Source organism: Esox lucius, chromosome 13, assembly GCF_011004845.1.
Source record: "Esox lucius isolate fEsoLuc1 chromosome 13, fEsoLuc1.pri, whole genome shotgun sequence".
In the NCBI taxonomy this organism is placed as follows: Eukaryota; Metazoa; Chordata; class Actinopteri; order Esociformes; family Esocidae; genus Esox; species Esox lucius.
In genome coordinates, this window is record NC_047581.1 from 4707239 (window position 1) to 4728749 (window position 21511).

At 40.4% G+C, this 21511-nt stretch overlaps 2 protein-coding genes across 23 annotated transcripts in view; both read left to right on the forward strand.

Moving 5' to 3' along the window:
• Positions 1-3355, forward strand: part of LOC105031471 (dematin) — a 53341-nt gene extending 49986 nt beyond the window's left edge. For 6 of the 21 annotated variants that reach the window (XM_034296562.1, XM_034296573.1, XM_029124861.2 and 3 more), the window contains 5 exons: positions 88-95; positions 231-296; positions 407-454; positions 551-637; positions 2688-3355. In XM_034296562.1, the coding sequence (XP_034152453.1) occupies positions 88-95; positions 231-296; positions 407-454; positions 551-637; positions 2688-2801 (323 nt within the window). In that variant the 3' untranslated portion in view covers positions 2802-3355. Of the gene's footprint in view, positions 1-87; positions 96-230; positions 297-406; positions 455-531; positions 638-2687 lie in introns of all 21 variants that reach the window. The other 15 variants (XM_034296569.1, XM_034296570.1, XM_034296568.1 and 12 more) reach the window with 7 other exon arrangements.
• Positions 3356-5951: 2596 nt separating this feature from the next.
• Positions 5952-21511, forward strand: part of si:dkey-220o5.5 (actin filament-associated protein 1-like 2) — a 40170-nt gene continuing 24610 nt past the window's right edge. Inside the window, exons 1-2 of one of the 2 annotated variants that reach the window (XM_020052518.3) lie at positions 5952-6048; positions 15718-15774. In XM_020052518.3, the coding sequence (XP_019908077.1) occupies positions 6033-6048; positions 15718-15774 (73 nt within the window). In that variant the 5' untranslated portion in view covers positions 5952-6032. The remainder of the gene's footprint in view (positions 6049-15717; positions 15775-21511) is intronic. The other variant, XM_020052519.3, reaches the window with a different exon arrangement.

Genomic DNA, 21511 nt, shown 5'->3' on the forward strand with positions numbered 1-21511 from the left:
GTTGTAAAATGATGTGCTATAACTGATTCTCACTACAACTGGTTGTCATTGTGACATTCTAACACATCAATCTCTTTTTCTCTGCAGACCTCCAGGTAAGAATATTTGTACCAATCTAATCGGAAAACATATTCATATCCACATAAAGTTCCATTTGTCTGCACTTTCACTGTATCCTGTGCGTGGTTAGTCCCATTAACAGTATGGCTGTGCTGGGTGTCGTTCTGTAGAACGGAGATCCTCCGGGAAGAAGAATGGATCGGGGAAGATCAATGCCCAGTAGGCTGAACGAGAAGGTCAGAAAGTCTGTTCTTGGAAATCCATTTATAATCTGTCAAGAATTCATTTTCTCTCTTTTTCCACTATGCCTGTAATTGTGTGTGTAATAAGTCGCCATTTTTCACAGCTACAAAACTATCAAAATACAGAACGCATTCATTCAAGAAGGACTACTGTAAGCTTTGTGCCAACAATGTAAAGCCTCTGTAGAAGAGGGGAGTTATTTGTTCTACCTTCCCTCTTTTGCGACAGCTAATTGTGTTTTCCATAGATATATCCATATGAAATGCTCATAGTGACCAACAGAGGAAGGAGGAGACCACTGCCAGGAGTGGACAGAACAAGACTGGAGGTTAGGGTCAGTTCTTCTTGACTAGAACACCTCCACTGTACATGTTGCTGGGCATGACTCTTAAGTCATTCGACAACAACCACACTTCAGCAGTGGGTGGGTTTTGGGTGCGGCCTGAAGTCACCCTGTGCAGGATTATCAAAAAGGCAGCAAATTAGATACCTACAGTGGATATAAAAAGTCTACACACCCCTATGAAAATGCCAGGTTTTTGTGATGTAAAAGAATGAGACAAAGATAAATCATGTCAGACATTTTTCCACTCTTAATGTGACCTATAATGTGAACAATTCAGTTGAAAACAAACTGAAATCTTCGAGGGGGAAAAATGAAAAATAAAAACCTTCCAATAACCTGATTGCATAAGTGAGCACACCCTCTTCTAATTGGGGATGTGGCTGTGTTCAGAATGAACCAATCACATTCAAACTCATGTTAAATAGAAGTCATAACATACATGCCATCATTTAAATTGACTCTGATTAATCACAAATAAAGTTCAGCTGTTCTAGTAGGATTTTCCTGACATTTTCTTAGTTGCATCTCAGAGCAAAAGCCATGGTCCGCAGAGAGCTTCCAAAGCCTCAGAGGGATCTCATTGTTGAAAGATATCTGTCAGGAGAAGGGTACAAAATAATTTCCAAAGCATTAGATATACCATGGAACACAGTGAAGACAGTCATCATCAAGTGGAGAAAATATGGCACAACAGAGACATTACCAAGAACTGGATGTCCCTCCAAAATTTATGAAGAGACTAGAAGAATCTGGTCACTGAGGCTTAAGAGGCCTAGAGCAACATTAAAGAAACTGCAGGAATTTCTGGCAAGTACTGGCTGTGTGCTACATGTGACAACAATCTCCCGTATTCTTCATATGAATGGGGTATGGTGGCAAGACGGATGCCTTTTCTTACAAAGAAAAACATCCAAGCCCGGCTGAAGTTTGCAAAAACAAACATCAAGTCCCACAAAATCACGAGGTAAAATGTGTTATGGTCTGATGAAACCAAGGTTGACCTTTTTGGCCATGATTCCAAAAGGTATGTTTGGCTCAAACCAACACTGAACATCACCCAAAGAGCACCATACCCACAGTGAAGCATGGTGGTGGCAGCATCATGCTTTGGGGTTGTTTTTCTTCAGCTGGAACCGGGGCCTCAGTCAGGGAGGAGGGAATAATGAACATTTCCAAATACCAGGCAATTTTGGCACAAAACCTTCAGGCGTCCGTTAGAAAACTGAAGATGAAGAGGAAGTTCACCTTTCGGCAATGACCCAAAGCACACATTCAATCTGGCTTCACCAGAAGAAGATTTACGTTTTGGAGTGGCCCAGCCAGAGCCCAGAGCTGAATCCAATTGAACAACTGTGGGGTGATCTGAAGAGGGCTGTGCACAGGAGACCTCGCAACCTGACAGATTTTGAGCGCTTTTGCAAAAAATTGCGGGCAAATATTGCCACGTCAAGATGTGCCATGCTAATGAACTCCTACCCAAAAGGACTGAGTGCTTTAATAAATCAAAAGGTGATTAAAGTATTAGTTTAAGGGTGTGCACACTTATGCAACCAGGTTATTGTGAGTTTTTTATTTAAAATGTTTTCCCCTCAAAGATTTCAGTTTGTTTATCAATTGAATTGTTAATTTTATAGGTCACATTAAAGGTGGAAAAACTTCCTACATGATTTATCTTTGTCTCATTCTTTTACATCACAAGAACCTGGCATTTTAACAGGAGTGTGTAGACTTTTTATATCCACTGTATATAGTTTTTTGCCTATTAAATAAAATAAAAAGGAAGAGTGTAAATGTCCAATTAATGTCACTGGTTACTCTGTTTCACGGCCATTTTGCTCTAACTTAGGAACTTCCAAAAACTGGTGAACATAGCCGAGTACTTTTACTTTGTACTTTTTCCATCTCTGCTTATATTGCTGTGTATAGAATCCAATCCGATAGCCTAAATACACAGAAAGCCTTTGCACAAAAAAATCTAATGATAGTAAAGCATTTAAATAGTGATGTCTAATTAATGATCTGTCCATGTCCATTGCAGAGACACCTGTCCACCGAGGATTTCCAGAATCTATTCGGGATGACCATTGAGGAATTTGATTGCCTCTCCCTCTGGAAGCAGAATGACTTAAAGAAGAGGGTTTCCCTTTTTTAGCATAAGGGGACCTACCTAATCGTCACAAGCCAGTGCACTTCCTTGGGAAATTTGACTAACATCAACTCTAAAGTCCAATGCAACAACCAAGAAAGACTTAAGCAATTATCGCCTAGTATATCAGCCATATCGGATCCTTCAATTTCCCATTCCATATACCAACTCTGTAAAGGGTCAGAGCTTTCATATACTCTGGTTGTTGCCACAGTGTAGAGGAGGCTTGGCATAGGTAGAGTTTATGAAATATTTTATTTAGGTTCAAACAACTGACTCTCCAACAGAGTTTGATTGGACTGGCCATGGCTAAACCTACTCTAAGCTAACTTAGGCTATTGTAGATAGTGTAAATCAGAGTTGCCGATGGTTAATTTAACTTCACACTTCTCAGTCACTAGACAACTGCCAGAAGTAAAGCCATAGCAATGTAATCATTAAACAACCAAAATACACAAAATGTTTGTAGAACAGAAGCATTAGATCAGTGTTCCTTAACCCTGCTCCTGGGCACCCCCCTGCCCTGCATGTTTTAGATCTCTTCCTGCTCTGTCACACCTGATTCAAATGATTAGTTCATTATCAAGTCCTTCATGAGCTACATCAGGTATGTTAAGGCAAGGAGAGATCTAAGACATGCAGGGCTGGGGGGTGTCCAGGAGCAGGGTTGAGAAACACTGCATGAATGCCTCGATTTCTGAAGTATTACAGATTTTAAAACACAGATATTGCACTAAGTGGGAATAGTCTACTCAGCCTTTTTATTAAATTCATGGAATTTTGGTACATAGAAAGAACAATTGAAAGTGTAAATCAATACTCACAGAGAGGAGAAAATAGGGCACTATTCTCTACAGAGTGCATGGGACCCTGTTAAAAAATATTGCACTTGAGAATAAGTTGCCATTTCAGGCAATGTTTTAGCTAAGCTGTTTTGTTGGTGTTTGTGAGACTCCGCTTTTTGATACATCAGGAGTAGATTTAAAAAACATTACATCTTATCAAATCTTTATACAGTCAATCCTTCAAATATACAAATTAGCAAAGCATCCACAGCTATGGCAAATAAGAATTTCTAACCAAAAGATTTCCTAAATAGTACATATTGGCCACTTAAACACTTCTTTATCTGCATTTTTATTAACTATTGTTATGATGTTTGATGAAGTGCAGTTTTCCTGTTTTAATTGAGCGGATATTAAAGGAGTATCTATAGGCTGTTAGAAATTGAAATGATGTGGGTCACTTACCTTTACAGAACTGGCCACTGCCCTGTTTTTATGTACAAGGTTTGAACGCCACTCTCCCCTCTATAACCCCGGAGGGATTTTTGAGCGGGAAATGTATTCTGAAGGGGTTTTAGACATTTTCTGTTGTTTTAGTGATGTGCAGCTATTTTTTTCTAACTTGAAAGTGGCATGTTAATATTCACACAAAGAAAATCTTAATTTCACATGTCAGTACAATAACTTTGAGTAAACAAACTAATATTTTGATTAACAAAAAAGAAGATAGACGATGCCTTACCTAAAACGCACTACATCGGAAAGGAAGACCGGAGGACGAGATTCAGCAGGGAGTGGTATCAAGAGATTAGACTCTGCTTCCTGTGTTCATTTATGACCATTTATGACCACATCCTCCTCCATGTTCGCCTGTTAGGGCGGCTTCATTCACCTTGCCACTTACAGATGATGTCATGCACCAGAAATCCCAAAAACCTTGGGTGGATGCAGGCTAATGGACTCAGGGCTGGCCTGTCTGTCTGTTACATTGTTTGTGCTTTGAACGCAATCATTTTGGACTTAAAAGTGCTCAGGCTCTGTTCAGCAGCACCAGTACCCAACAGGCCTCACTCAAGTTGTTTTTCCGATCATCAGATGTCGAGGTGGCAATGACATTGTTACAAAATGCCTTGAGTTTGCTGACGTCTGTAGTGCTTCTAGAGTCTCAAACAAAGATGAATGAATGTCACCTAAATGGAACATCAGTGTATTCTTAGTACATATATCAGTGGTCAATGCACATATCAACTTTATGACCGCTTTGCTTGGCATTCTTTGACGTATTTTGAAGAAATCCTTGAACCGGAAACTGTTCACTTGATAGTAAGGGGCTTTGACAATTACCAAGTTACCATGCTTCTATTGAGTTTGAAATACACAGAGTCCTGTTTTTTCTTCACAAATGGGATACCTGAGGATGAACCATATTTTATGTTCACTGATGTCATAAGTGATGCTTTTGAATGCTCTCACTGTATTAAAACAATTTCAGCTTTGTAAAAAGATGTCACAGCATCTTATAAGCTTATTCTCATGCATTATAAATGTGAAAGTGGCCATTGGGGAGGGGTTACAAAATGAATTAGTTTGAAAAATTGATCTGTACCTTCTAGGTATTTAGAATCAGTAAGTCAATAAAATACTGAGAAAATAAGTTTTTTAGATGTAGTTTTAGATACACCTGTAGATATACAGTATCAGACAAATGTTAGGACACATTTAACCATTCAAATGCATGGGTAAGTGTGTCCAAACTTTTGACTGGTATTATGTGACTAAGATATTGTTTCTGTGTTTTTTATTTTGTAATTATTTTTATTACTTTTTCCCATATTGATTTGATTCATCCAATGATAAGATGCATTGCGTACTATTGCAATATAAGTTACATTGTGTAGTCTGATGCAACAACATGGTATGTACCTACACAGCTATGAATGCACACTCATATTTAAACTGAGGTGAAAAAGGACTGAAATGATCAATGATGAGTGGAAATAAAATATTTATTTTTGGTTTGAGGATAATCTATGTGTAGCCTAAATCAATTGAGCAAAAGAGTTTAAGTCTGATCTCACCTTTTCCTATACACAAACCTAACAAATAAACCTTAACACTCATCCCTACCCTTAGCATATATAAGTATTTTATGGTTTTTAGGACATTTTGCTGAATTTATGTCCGAAAAAAATAGGGAAATTACACACAAATACACGCGCACACGAACACGCTCCCTTCACTAGTAGTTATCTGCCCCTAGTGGTCGCTTTAACCAGTGCTTTTATAAGCGCGAAGGGGTGTGTCTTGTGTTACGGTCCTTACGAGTTGAGTTGACCAGAGTTTTGGTTGCTTGTCTGCTCAGCACCTCAGCGTTTATCATTTCATTTTGGAAACAGCAATGACATCAGGAAAAGAAATTAACTTCTCCGGGACTCTTTGATCATTGCCAGGGATGGACAAACAAAAAGGTAGGGCATAAGAGTGGAATGCTAGGGGGATTCGAGGCGAGTCTTCCTCCAAGCTAAATTATGTTCAGGCAATACCTAACCACCGTATTTGTTTAGCAGGTTTTTTTTTGTAAACAAGCAAAACGTCCTATAGTTGCACAGTTAACGAGTCATACAATTTTACAAGCTTTATTCATTATATAAATACCTTTTAATAATTATGGTGTATACTATTAAATATCGCATAATTACTAAATCTTAATAATTTAGGCTAAATAATGAAGTATTACCATATGTTTAATAATTATTTACATTTTACATGTGTAATAGTTACTTAAATATTTCAATACCGACGTTTCAGGTTGTGTGATTTTCAGAGCGCGAAACAGTGCCAGCTGCAACACTGCAAAAATTGAAAAAGAAAAGTGTAATTAGAGTTCTGCTTTCTCCCTGTTTATATAAGTACATTAATCATTTTTATTTTGCCACTTACTTCATTGAGATTGGCAATAGAGTAAGTTTATTATTGACGCCCTTGAAGTCCAATGAAGAGCTGTGGTGAATGTCCCTGAATGAATCCATCGTGTTTTCAGTGAGGCTGGATGACTAAGTCACTTCAATTAAGCATAGGGAGTGTAGCTTACTGTATGTAATAGCAAAAAAAAGTGACCGGAAATACCCTACTCTATTTCCACCGCCACTACGAAATCTCCTAAAACAACCGCCAGTAGAATTGTTTATTTTAGTGTTAGTCTGTCCCACTTCTCAAGGAGTCTCTGAAAAGCAGCAAAGAAATTTTGGCGTGTTTTAATAGTATTTTTCTTTAGTTTCGAATGCCCCAAACCCATCCTGCTTGGAAACAAAATTACATCATGGATAATTTTACATCCTAGCCAGCCACATGTTCTGGCTCTTTTTCAGTGTTTACCACATGCTATCAGACTAGATTTTTTTTTATCACTTTCTTTTCCTTTTTCTTTCTTACTTTCTTTCAGTCTTTCTTCCTTTGTTGTTATGACCTGTTCATCACTAGATGAAAAGGCTTAGAAGACTAGCCTCTCCACCCAAGAAAGGCAAACTGCAAAACAAAAAACAACAACCCCCCCGTTTCTTTCGGTCTGAACTGTTCTTTCGGTAGGCGATTGTGTACTTGCTATCATGTCTAAGCTGACTGTCAGTTATTGTCACATTGCCGCAGATTGGGTACACTGCACATCTGAGTGTTGATCATGTGAAAATTTGAGTGGCAAACATGCAGCAACTTCAAAGGCTGCATTGCCAAGCCCATAACAGCCCAGGAACAGGATGTTGTGTTGATGGTAGGATAGAGACCTCTTTAATTTGGGAGATCAAGATTCTTCACTCATTTACAGATGCTTTTCCCCATCTTACTGCTTCTAAAAGCATACACACAGAGAGAGATGCACCAACCCACTCTTTCAAGAGAATCCCCTTTTTAAGAATAGGCATAACAGACCAGAAACACATCTGTCACAGTAAAGACTTCATAGCTTACAACAACAACAAGATTTTGTATGTCACCGTAGCCCATTTTTTTCAAATTGTGAAGTGGGCGTTTCAAGCATTTTTGAAATCTGGAAAATGTTACTGCTTAAAGCAGGCTTAGTTTTGATAATTAATGTAGTTGAAATGCTCCCACATGGAAAATGACTTCTGTATAATGACCTTTAGTGTCCACTAATTTAGCATATCTGTTCAATGCTCGCTCTGTTTTAAAATGAATGTTCACCTACTTTGAAAACCAGAAACAACAGGATCAGTTATCTCAATGCCACTCAATGTTAATGGAAATAGGTTTAACAACACATTGCTATTCAAAATTTGTATTTTGTACAGGATTGTTCAATCTTCCTCCTGAAAAATTTAATCTGATGCAACCATGATTATTATAATGTTATATTTTCTGATTATTTCAAAGAAGCAGAATACAATATTGATACATACATGTAAAAAAATATTCAAAATTACATTTATGAAATTGTGAAGTATAAGGAATATTGTTTTTACATGGACTTTTCACTGGATATACCCTAATATTGAATGAAACAACTTCTGTTCAGAAAATGAAATCTATATGAAATTTTTCACAAATACATTATCTCAAAAACTGAGCTGTTCTTTGCATCATAAAACATGATAATTATTTTTGTAAACAATACTGCAAAAATCCTGCAGTCTGAAAGAAATATAACATAGTTATCATTCGGTACAGCTACTGTTTTTAAGTGTTAAACTACAAAGAAATATGTAGGTTCGAGTGGGACAAAATCCCTCCGGAGATGTATGCAAACCTGGTGGCCAGCTACAAGAATCCTCTGTGATTGCCAACAAGGGTTTTGCCACCAAGTACTAAGTCATGTTTTGCAGAGGGGTCGAATACTTATTTCACTCATTAAAATGCAAATCAATTTATCTGTCTCTCACTGTTCTAATAAACCTACCATTAAAATTATAGACTGATCATTTCTTTGTCAATGGGCAAACGTACAATATCAGCAGAGGATCAAATATGTTTTTCCCTCACTGTAAAATCATTGAATAAATTAATGTGAAGTAAATTAAAAATATTGTGCCACAAATATTGTCACCCCTATAAATTCTTATTAGTAAAGTCAGACTGAAGTACACCGATCAGCCATGAAATTATGACCACTGAGAGTTGTAGTGAATAACACTGATAATCTCATTATCATGACACCTGTCAGTGGGTGGGATATTAGGCAGCAAGTGAACAGTCTGTCCTCAAAGTTGATGTGTTAGAAGCAGGAACCATGCGTAAGGATCTGAGCGACTTTGACAAGGGCTAAATTGTGATGGCTAAAGGACTGGGTCAGAGCATCTCCAAAACTGCAGTCCTTGTGGGGTGTTCCCGGTCTGCAGTGGTCAGTATCTATCGAAAGTGGTCCAAGGAAGGAAAAGTGGTGAACCGGCGACAGGGTCACAGGTGGCCAAGGCTCACTGATGCACGTGGGGAGCGAAGGCTGGCCCGTGTAGTCCGATCCAACTGATGAGCTACTGTAGCTCAAATTGGTGACAAAGTTAATGCTGGTGCTGATAGAAAGGTGTCAGAACACACAGTGCTTCACAGTATGGGGATGTGAGCATCAGAACTGGACTACAGAGCAATGGAAGAAGGTGGCCTAGTCTGATCATGTGGATGGGCAGGTGTGTGTGCATCGCTTACCTGGAGAACAATGTTCTACTGGGAAACTTTGGGTCCTGCCATTCATGTGGATTTTACTTTCACATGTACCACCTACCTGAGCATTATTGCAGACCATGTGCAACCTTTCATTGCAACGGTATTTCCTGGTGGCCTCTTTCAGCTGGATAATGAGCCACAAAGCAAAACAATTTTCAGAATGGTTTGAGGAACACAACAATGAGTTCAAGGTGTTGACTTGGCTTCCAAATTCCCCAGATCTCAATCCAATCGAGCATCTGTGTGATGTGCTGGAAAAACAAGTCCGATCCATGGAGGCCCCACTTCGCAACATACAGGACTTAAACGATCTGCTGCTAACGTCTTGGTCCCATATACCACAGCACACCTTTAAAGGTCTAGTGGAGTCCATGCCTTGATGGGTCAGGGCTGTTTTGGTGGCAAAATGGGACCTACACAATAATAGGCAGGTGGTCATAATGTATATACCCATTAAAATTTTATGTTTTTAAGTTCACCTGAGTGATTAGGAACAATTAAGTGGTAAGCCATGACTTCCTGTTTCACAGGGGTATATATATGAGGGTACACCCAAATTCACTATGGAAAAACCTGAGAATACAGTAATGTGTGACGATTGGTTGTTGAGTTGCACAAATCAGGAAATATGAGGCTATAGGAAAATAGCTAAACTGTTGAAAATGCCCATTTCCCCTATCAGGGCAATAATTAAGAAGTGTATAGCAACAGGAGATGTTAACAATCGGCCTGGAAGAGGACGTGTCTACATTGACCCCATGCACAATGAGGAGAATGGTTCAAGAGGCCAAAGTATCTCTAAGGAACACCGCTGTAGAATTTAAGATGTTAGTTAGGCCTTGGGGTCAGAAAGTCTCCAAAACTACTATCAGACTTTCCGCGGCATAATCACACATTGTTTGGAAGGGTTGCCATAAAAAACCCTTTGCAGTCATCAAACAACAAACTGAAGCGCATACAGTTTGCCAAACATTACTGGAACTTTCAATGAGACCAGGTTCTATGGTCAGATATGATTGAGCTTTTTGGAAACAGCACCAGAAATGAGTTTGGCGTGGACCGTAAGATTGATATGCATCAAAGCACCTCATCCCCACCGTGAAGTATGATGGTGGATCTTTGTTGTGGGGCTGTTTTTCATACAAAGGCCTAGGACAACTTGTTAGGACTCCATCAAGTACCAGAAGATATAAAAAAAAAAAAGATTACTTTTGCCAGGAATCTTAAACTGGGCTTCCAGCAGGACAATTATCCAAATCAAACCTCAAAATCCACACCAAAATGGTTCACGCCAATAATTGTGGGAAACACATTTGAGAAAGTATTTGTTTTTGCCGGACCGTGTAAGCGGAGCCTGCTAAGAGTCTCTTACTGAGTGAGTGTGTGACTGACTGACCCTTGTTAAATAGCGTAGTGGTTAGTGAAGCGGACTTGTGAACTATAGGTCCGTATCTACTCACAGGCGAAGCGAAGTACGCATTCTGAATTATTCCGTATAGACGAAAACTTCGCTGGTTTAAACCATTAGTATCTACATTATAGTAAGCCTGAAATAAAACAGTTACCGGTTATATTGCGACTGTTTCTGTTTCTGGAAGACCTAAGTTTGAATTTATTGAGAGCAACGACATTATTTAATTATTTCTGGTAGATTCCACGATTCTCTCGTCTTTTTACTTGATTAAAAGGTTAGTTATCATCGCCTTTATTGATAGTTACTTCATTCACAAATGAAAGAAAAGAGCATGTTGTTTTGCCCTGAAAGAAAAAAAGAAGTTCTTATGCCATGAAATGAAATAGCTTTGTCAGACTCGCTAGCAATTGCTCAATTCTTATGACTATTCCAGTAAGTTAGTAGATACCGGTAAAGCTTATTACTTGCTGATACGCTATTAAAACGCCCAGTGGCAAACAAAATACATAGCCGCTATTTGTGGTGGAGGTAAACTTAGTAAGAAATGTTAGTCAGTTTAACTGTATCAATGTCATTCACAAATGGCCAATTAACTATTAAAACGGTCAGTGGCAAAAGAGGATTTGTTCAGGATATACAGATGCTGGGTGTCAGTATAGACAAGAGGCCATACTAACAGCTGGCAAATTTACAGCTCTGTGGATGCAGTGGTTAACGACACAGCCTTTCACATGGGCGACCAGGGTTCGAATCTTGAGACGGCAATGCTTTCTATTGCAGGCCGGCTGAACTAGGCTTGCCTGGTTTCTTGTTATAATAAGAATTACATTTTTTAATTTAAAGGTTAGATATTTATTAATATTTTGCATGAAATATCAAGAGGATAATCAATAACTATTAGCTGAGGGCACTGTATATACATAGAACTGTTAGCTCCCATGTTTATGTCATGCACATTTTATACAGAGGAATTCTGAGAGGTGCGTTTTTCCTAGTCCAATGGTTTATTAAGCAGCCACAGAAGTAGTGTTGGTGTTATTTTGGCTACCTGAACTCACACAACCAAAACAGATTCGTCTTCAGCTGTAGTCTTAGGATTTTGCAAATCAAGCCTAAATATTCAAAACAACACATTTGTTACTCCCAAACTGTAGGTTGAAAACAATATAGGTTGAAAACTATAATATCAGAATTTAATTATTCTGTTCATTAAAAATTTATGATAAAGCTGTAAAGTATTTGCAAAAAGAATTATCTATATTTTTGTTTGTGTATCACATCAGTTGTGTGTGTGTGTGTGTGTGTGTGTGTGTGTGTGTGTGTGTGTGTGTGTGTGTGTGTGTGTGTGTGTGTGTGTGTGTGTGTGTGTGTGTATATATATACAGTGGGGAGAACAAGTATTTCATACCCTGCCAACTTTGCAGGTTTTCCCACTTACAAAGCATGTAGAAGTCTGTAATTTTTATCATAGGTACTCTTCAACTGTGAGTGAAGAAAAATCCAGAAAATCACATTGTATGATTTTTAAGTAATTAATTTGCATTTTATTGAATGACATAAGTATTTGATACATCAGAAAAGCAGAACTTAATATTTGGTACAGAAACCGTTGTTTGCAATTACTGAGATCATACGTTTCCTGTAGTTCTTGACCAGGTTTGCACACACTGCAGCAGGGATTTTGGCCCACTCCACCATATTCTCCAGATCCTTCAGGTTTCGGGGCTGTCGCTGGGTAATATGAACTTTCAGCTCCCTCCAAAGATTTTCTATTGGGTTCTATTTTCTATTTTCTAATGCTCTTATTGAGGGAAAGAGGTTGTTGGCCAAGATCTCGCGATACATGGCCCCATCCATCCTCCCCTTAATATGGTGCAGTCGTCCTGTCCCCTTTGCAGAAAAGCATCCCCAAAGAATGATGTTTCCACCTCCATGCTTCACGGTTGGGCTGGTGTTCTTGGGGTTGTACTCATCCTTCTTCTTCCTCCAAACACGGCGAGTGGAGTTTAGACCAAAAAGCTAAATTTCTGTCTCATGAGACCACATGACCGTCTCCCATTCCTCCTCTGGATCATCCAGATGGTCACTGGCAAACTTCAGACAGGCCTGGACATGCGCTGGCTTGAGCAGGGGGACCTTGCGTGCGCTGCAGGATCTTAATCCATGACGGCGTACTGTGTTACTAATGGTTTTCTTTGAGACTGTGGTCCCAGCTCTCTTCAGGTCATTGACCAGGTCCTGCCATGTAGTTCTGGGCTGATCCCTCACCTTCCTCATGATCGTTAATACCCCACGAGGTGTGATCTTGCATGGAGCCCCAGACTGAGGGAGATTGACAGTCATCTTGAACTTCTTCCATTTTCTAATAATTGCGCCAACAGTTGTTGCCTTCTCAGCAAGCTGCTTCAATCAAATCAATCAAATTTATTTATAAAGCCCTTTTTACAACAGCAGTTGTCACAAAGTGCTTTACAGAGACACCCGGCCATAAACCCCAAGGAGCAAACAACAGTAGTGTTGAATTTCAGTAGTGCTTGCCTATTGTCCTGTAGCCCATCCCAGCCTTGTGAAGGTTTACAATTTTATCCCTAATGTCCATACACATCTCTCAGGTCTTGACCATTGTGGAGAGGTTGGAGTCTGTTTGATTGAGTGTGTGAATTGTTACTGGTTGGTAGGTGATCAAGTACTTATGTCATGCAATAAAATGCTAATTAATTATTGAAAAATACAACATTTTTACAATGTGATTTTCTGGTCTGCCATCCCAGAGGCACTGTCCCCGACCGCCACGTGATGCAGCAGAGGCGTGTCAACCAAGACAGCCCCACAACATCCAGAGACTTGAGGTACTCAGGGCGGATCTCATCCACCCCCGGTGCCTTGCCACCGAGGATTTTCTTGACTACCTCAGTGACTTCAGCCCGGGTGATGGACGAGTCCACCTCTGAGCCCTCAGCCTCTGCTTCCTCAATGGAAGACGTGACGGCGGGATTGAGGAGATCCTTGAAGTACTCCTTCCACCGCCCAACGACATCCCCAGTTGAGGTCAACAGCTGCCCACCTCCGCTGTAAACAGCGTTGGTAGGGCACTGTTTCCCTTTCCTGAGGCGCCGGACGGTTTGCCAGAATCTCTTTGAGGCCAGCCGATAGTCCTTCTCCATGGCCTCACCGAACTCCTCCCAGGCCCGTGTTTTCGCCTCCACAACCACCCGGGCTGCAGTCCGTTTGGCCTGCCGGTACCACGCTTGGGTCTGCCGAGTCTGTCCAGCTTCCTCCCCCGCCATCGGATCCAACTCACCACCAGGTGGTGATCAGTTGACAGCTCCGCCCCTCTCTTTACCCGAGTGTCCAAGACATACGGCCACAGGTCAGATGAAACGACAACAAAGTCGATCATCGACCTGCGGCCTAGGGTTTCCTGGTGCCACGTGCACTGATGGACACCCTTATGCTTGAACCTGGTGTTCGTTATGGACAAACCGTGACTAGCACAGAAGTCCAATAACTGAACACCACTCGGGTTCAGATCAGGGGGGCCGTTCCTCCCAATCACGCCCCTCCAGGTGTCACTGTCGTTGCCCACGTGGGCGTTGAAGTCCCCCAGTAGAACGATAGAGTCCCCAGTCAGAGCACTTTCCAGCACCCCTCCCAGAAACTCCAAGAAGGTCGGGTACTCTGCACTGCCGTTCGGCCCGTAGGCACAAACAACAGTGAGAGACCTATCCCCGACCCGTAGGTGCAGGGAAACGACCCTCTCGTTCACTGGGGTAAACTCACATGGCGGCAGAGCTGGGGGGCTCTAAGCAAACCCACACCAGCCCGCCGCCTCTCACCATGGGCAACTCCAGAGTGGTGAAGAGTCCATCCTCTCTCAAGGAGTGTGGTTCCAGAGCCCAAGCCGTGCATAGAGGTGATGCTGACTACCTCTTGTCGGAACCTCTCAACCTCACGCACAATCTCAGGCTCCTTCCCCGCCAGGGAGGTGACTTTCCACATCCCTAGAACTAGTTTCCGTGTCCAGGGATCTGGTTGTCGAGGCCCCCGCCTTCGACTGCCGCCCGATCCTCTACGCACCGACCCCTTATGGTCTCTCCTGCAGGTGGTAAGCCCACAGGAAGGTGGCCCCATGTCGCTCCTTCGGGCTGAGCCCGGCCGGACCCCGTGGGGAAAGGCCCGGCCACCAGGCACTCGCATACGAGCCCCAACCCCGGGCCTGGCTCCAGGGTGGGGCCCCGGCTGCGCCATACCGGGCGACGTCATGGTCCTCAAAATGTTTATCATCATTAAAGGGTTTTTGAACCGCTCTTAGTCTGACCCGTCGCCCAGGACATGTTTGCCTTGGGAGACCCTACCAGGGGCATATAGCCCCAGACAACATAGCTCCTAGGTTCACTCGGGTACTCAAACCCCTCCACCACGTTAAGGTGGCAGTTCATGGAGGAGAATGGTGGCAGTTCATTTAGATTCTACCATCTGAATGTCTCAACAGAAATCGAGTTTTTACCAGAAAGTTATATTTTGGTTTCATCTGACCATATGACATTCTCCCAATCCTCTTCTGAACCATCCAAATGCTCTCTAGCAAACATCAGACGGGCCTGGACATGTACTGGCTTAAGCAGGGGGACACGTCTGGCACTGCAGGTTTTGAGTTCCTGGCGACGTAGTGTGTTACTGATGGTAGCCTTTGTTACTTTGGTCCCAGCTCTCTTCAGGTCATTCACTAGGTCCCCCTGTGTGGTTCTGGGATTTTTGCTCACCTTGTGATATGTGTGTGTGTGTGTGTGTGTGTGTGTGTGTGTATGTATGTGTGTACGTATGTATCAGAGGATGGGTACATGGTGGTCATAAAGGGATGGACATGGTCAGAAACAATGCTCAGGTAGGCTGTGGCATTTAAATGATGCCCAATTGGCACTAAGGGGCCTAAAGTGTGCCAAGAAAACATCCCCCACACCATTACACCACCACCACTAGCCTGCACAGTGGTAACAAGGCATGATAGATCCATGTTCTCATTCTGTTTTCTACAATCTGAATGTGTCAACAGAAATCGAGACTCATCAGACCAGGCAACATTCTTCCAGTCTTCAACTGTCCAATTTTGGTGAGCAAATTGTAGCCTCTTTTTCCTATTTGTAGTGGAGATGAGTGGTACCCGGTGGGGTCTTCTACTGTTGTACCCCATCCATTGTGCGTGTTGTGGCTTCACAAATGCTTTGCTGCATACCTCGGTTGTAACGAGTGGTTATTTCAGTCAAAGTTGCTCTTCTATCAGCTTGAATCAGGTGTTCCTAATAATCCTTTAGGTGAGTTTATGTGTATATATATGTATATGTGTGTGTGTGTGTGTGTGTGTGTGTGTGTGTGTGTGTGTGTGTGTGTGTGTGTGTGTGTGTGTGTGTGTGTGTGTGTATATATATATGTATGTGTATATATATATGTATGTGTGTATGTGTGTATGTGTGTATGTATATATGTATGTGTGTATATATGTATGTGTGTATATATGTATGTATATATGTATATATAATATATATGTGTGTATATATGTATGTATATATGTATATATATATATGTGTGTATATATGTATGTATATATGTGTATATATAATATATATGTGTGTATATATATATATGTATGTATATATGTGTGTGGTTTATCTGGGAAAATACACTGCTCAAAGAAATTAAGGGTACGCTTAAATCACACATCGGCTCTCGATTAACTAAATCTTTACTGTATATTGTTCACAGTCATTTTGTTCACATTGTACATAGCAAACAAAATGACAAAAGAACGGTCAATGGAAACCAAAATCACTAACCAGTTGAGGGCTGGATTCAAACTCACACCAAAAAACGAAATAAACAATTGAAATCACAGGCTGTTCCAACTTGTGTGAATTTAATCACAGCAACTCATCATGTGACTCAGTAGTGTGTATGGCCCCCATGTGCCTGAATGCACTCCCGACAACGTCTGGACATGCTCCTGATGAGACAGTGGATGGTGTCCTGGGGGATCTCCTCCCAGACCTGGATCAGGGGACCATTGAGCTCCTGGACAGTCTTGGCGGCGTCGGATGCACCGATACATAACGTCCCAGATGTTCTCAATTGGATTCAGGTCTGGGGAATCTGAGGGCCGGTCAATGGCAAAGGAAGGCAATGTACATTTATTTTTGTTTTTTCCTGTGCGAACATGAAACATGAACAAAGGTATGAAAGTTAAAGAAATATGCAGTAAAATTAAATAATATTTCAAGTTTACAGGTTATAAATAAGTGTAAAACAGACACATTTTCTTGCCAAACATAACAAGTGCATTCTTTTTTCAGCATAAAACCTCAAATTTTTTAACTAACAACAATTCACTGCCTCCCTCTTTACAAGTGCCAAGAACACCAGCATATTGACAGTATTTGGTTTGAAAGATGCCCTGTGTATGATTGCTGAAGAAATTTACGGCTCAGGATCTCGTATCTAGAGTTTCTGAAACCGTCTTTCTCCACTGTTTGAATTGGTAGCTTGTCTTTTGCTATGTGATAAGTAATTGCACTTCATTCCACTTCTGTCTCTTTGTGTCATAGAAGTACAAATGATGCCTTGATTGATAACTGAGTGTTGGTCTGGCTTGTGGAATTTTTGGGAATTGCTCCACTGCTCGTCTTGTCTTATAGTTTAAACAAAAACGCTTTATTTAATGCATTTATTAATCTATCATGATATCCATGATATGGCCAAATACATATGGCAGAACATCATACTAGTATTCATACTCGCTTTTGTTGCCAGCAGTTTAGACATTAATGGCTGTGTGTTGTGTTATTTTGAGGGGACAGCAAATGTACACTGTTATACAAGCTGTACACTCACAACTTTACATTGTAGCAAAGTGTTATTTCTTCAGTGTTGTCACATGAAGAGATATAATCAAATATTTACAAAAATGTGAGGGGTGTACTCACCTTTGTGAGATCCTGTATGTCCCAGTTTAATTGACTTGGTGTCATACTGTGATGATTACATGTTCTCTTTATTTTTTTAAGTGTATCTTTCTACTAGCAGCTTATAATTATGGTAAATGCTTGTACAGTGCATTCATTGTTATATCTCTGCATAATTTTGACAGACATTTGCTTGATAAAGTCATCAGCAAATACGAAACTCAGTTAATGGGTTAAGCATGTATTAAAAACATTTGCAATTCATCGCTACATTAATTGGATAGTATTTTTAATATAAGCAGTTGATGTGCACTATAAAACTGCAGAAAACAGACATCCTTATTCTACATAAAGGCTTGTTTTTATGTAAAATATAATTTTCTCCCAGACAACGTTTCTGCTTTAAGTCTTGCCCATTTAATAATTCAGTGAAATACAGTAGACCATTGCAAAATCATGCCAGTGTATGCTTTTGACAGTTTTATTGTGACTGATGATGTTTTACAAACATGGATGGTTGCTCTGAACAACTTTTTTACTTTTTAGCCCCAAAAATAACCTTTTAAAAAAAAATTCAGCATTAATTTTTGTAGGACACAATAAATGCTAAATTGCATAGTTAGGTAACATAACATGTAGATACATTAGTTGTTGAGTTTTGAAAATATTTATTTCGGACACCAAAATATACGTAAAATATATGTAAAGGGTTGTCATTAGGGAGGTCTGTGAAAGCGTTGTCCCAATATGGTGAGGAACAAAGGGAAGTAAGAAAGCAAAGGGGGAAGTTAATAAAGCCACATGGAATTTTGCTGCCAAGGATGAACTGGTCAATGTCTGTTACCTCCTGCTTTAACCCATAGTGCCAGGTGCCAGTGTATCATGGGCCATGTCCAAAATGGTACCCTATTACCTAATTTAGTGCACTAGATTAAGCCAGAGCCTTGGTCAAAAGCAGTGCACTTTATAGGGTGCCATATTGAACCCACAGAGCCCCCTGTCTAGATACTATAGTAGGATCTGCTCCAAATAAGACAGATACTGGCACACAGTATTCTTTGTTCACCCTCCAAGCTAAACATTAGCGCCAGGTTAACAGACAGTGTTTGTTTAGCAACTTGGTTTTAGCGCTTTTTTTGACAAATCTGTCTTCTGAAGGTCACTATGTGAAGTAATGAAGTCCTTTATCACTAAGGGTTAACACCACGTTGGAGGGTCAATCACACTGCTAACACTGAAAGACCCTCCCTACATTATACTGCAGAAGTGTATGTTTTCAATGACAATTGTCTATGTATGTGACCTTGTATGTGAATGAACATTGTTTTTGACCTGTGACCTGCTAGCAGTGGGAGACATGTGGAAGCAAAGAATGAATTAAACTAATTTATTCCTGTAGAAACACCAACACTTTTAGAGGAGCTATAGAAAGAGGGACATACAGTAGTTGTTGAACATGGCAAAAATAATGCTTATTGCCCTGCATGAATTCAGCATTCAAGTCGATCCCACTATGAGAAAACGTCTTTGTGTTTTTTTTCTCCATCTTCCCACTTGAATTGATGCCTAAAATTTGAATCAAAAACAACGGAGCTCAAGAGTCAGAGAACTTCATTCAAGACTAGTCCTCAATGCCACCCAACCACTAAGGCGTTCTTTTCATGAAGCCATTTAAAGACCATTGGGAACATCATAACAAGAGACTTGTTTTATGTGGCCGGCGTTGCAGCGGCGGTACATGGAAAGACCCCCAAGCCCCTCCCGTTGTTTTTTCCGCTTTTTGTAAACACATCCAGAGATAATGGGACTACTGAAGCATAAAGAGCCTCTGATTGCAGCGCCCACATACTGCAGGCAGCAGATCTGTGCTGCGGTGGTTGGACTGGGGCCTCGCTGTGTGATTAGAACAGAAGCACTGCTCTTTTCCCTTTGATTCTCTTCTACATAAGAAAAGTACTTAGTAATCATCACACAGGATCATCTAATAGTCACATAGCTCTTTCAGTCTTTTGTAATGATTTCATTACATCCTTTAAGTTTAGTACAGTCCTCTTCTGTTAGGGCACTGGGCCTGTCAATGGGTCAGTGTTTTATTATGTTTGGTGTTTTCTTCACACTCCTGGAAGAGTAGCTGTTGATTCAGCAGTAGATGGAGATCCAAGCAATCGAATGAGTACTTGGCAGCAGTTGCCTTCTCCAGTCTTCAAGTGTAAACAACTCAAACGAGAATCTTATGCTGGAATATCATTCACTAGATTTTTGTTGCATTTACATTTCTGTCCTTTAGCACATTTAGCTTAGCTTGTGTATATTTTTGTCTGGATCATTTCTAATCAATGTCAGTTTACCCACTTGCAGTCTGGCCCAACCCATCGGTTTGTTAGACAAATCAGACCGAACCATTTGAATAATGGGACTATCAGGTGGTTTGATGGATTTTCACTCCTTGTGAAGAAGAAACTAAAGTCTGTAGGCACTTCAGCCAGAGTAAGGAATTTTGGTAGCCTGGCAGTCCTCAAGTACCCCTACAGTAAAATGTTTTACTGTAGTTCTGGACAAACACACCTGGTTTGTCTTGTCAACTAATTATCAAGCCCACAATAAGTTTACTTAAATTAGGTTTATCAAGGGCTACAATAAAAGTCACAGGTCCGCAGGTGGTAAGGGGGTAGTTTACTGGACAAACATTTAAGTGTAGTCTTGGACTAAAATTTATTTTCAACAGAGATTCTCTGTCTCCATTTTCAATTGAGAAACCTTAAGTACTTAGGCTAAATGTTGTCAAATAACTATGCCTACTGTGACAGCTAATTCTGAAATGTTAAGTACAACCCCATTTCCCAAAAAATTGAGAGGCTGCATAAAATGCAAATATAAACAGAATGCAATGATGTACAAATCATTTATTCCTATATTTAACTGATTATAGTGCAAAGCAATTAAGCAAGTTTATTTATATAGCACAATTCATACACAGAAGCAATTCAATGTGCTTTACAAAGAAGAAGAAAAAATATAAAAATACAATAGCATAAAAACAAATGAAACTAATCAAATGAAAACACAACAGATCAAATGTTGAATGAGAAATTCTGAATTTGATGCCAGCAGCACATTTCAAAAAAGTTGTTGGACAGGGGCGTGTTTACCACTTTATTGCATCACCTCTCTTAACAATACTCTGTAAGCATTTGGGAAGGGAGGAGACCGATTGCTGTAGTTTTGAATGTGATATGTAGCCTATTCCCATTCTTGCTTGATATACGATTTCAGCTGCTCAGTAGTTCAGGGTCTACTTTGTCGTATATTTCGTTTCATAATGCATCAAATATTATTTTGGCTGTTCATCAAAATATATTTACCTTACAGTTAAATAATGAATATGGGCTTAAATTGGAGTCTCAGCTTTAATTTCAGGGTATTCTCATCCAAATTGAAGGAAGGGTTTAGGAATTACAGCTCCAATATATATACCAAAAATAATTGGACAATTGATTCAAAAGCTGTTTTACTGACAGGTGTGGACTTCCCTCTTTATTTCGTCATAAATTAAGCAGGTTAAAGGTCTGGAGTAGATTCCAGGGGTGGCATTCGCATTTGGAAGCTTTTGCTGTGAACCCACAATATGCGGTAAAAGGAGTTTTCAATGCAAGTGAAACAGGCTATCCTTAAGCTGCAAAGAGATAGCAGGAACATTTGGAGTGGCAAAATCAACAGTTTGGTACATTCTGAGAAAAAAACTACGCCCTGGTGAGCTCTGCAACACAGACAAGCCAGAACTTCCATGGAAGACAAAAGTGGTGTATGATCGTAGGATCCTTTCCATGGTAAAGAAAAACACCTTCACAACATCCAGCCAAGTGAAGAACACTCTTCAGGAGGTAGGCATATCAT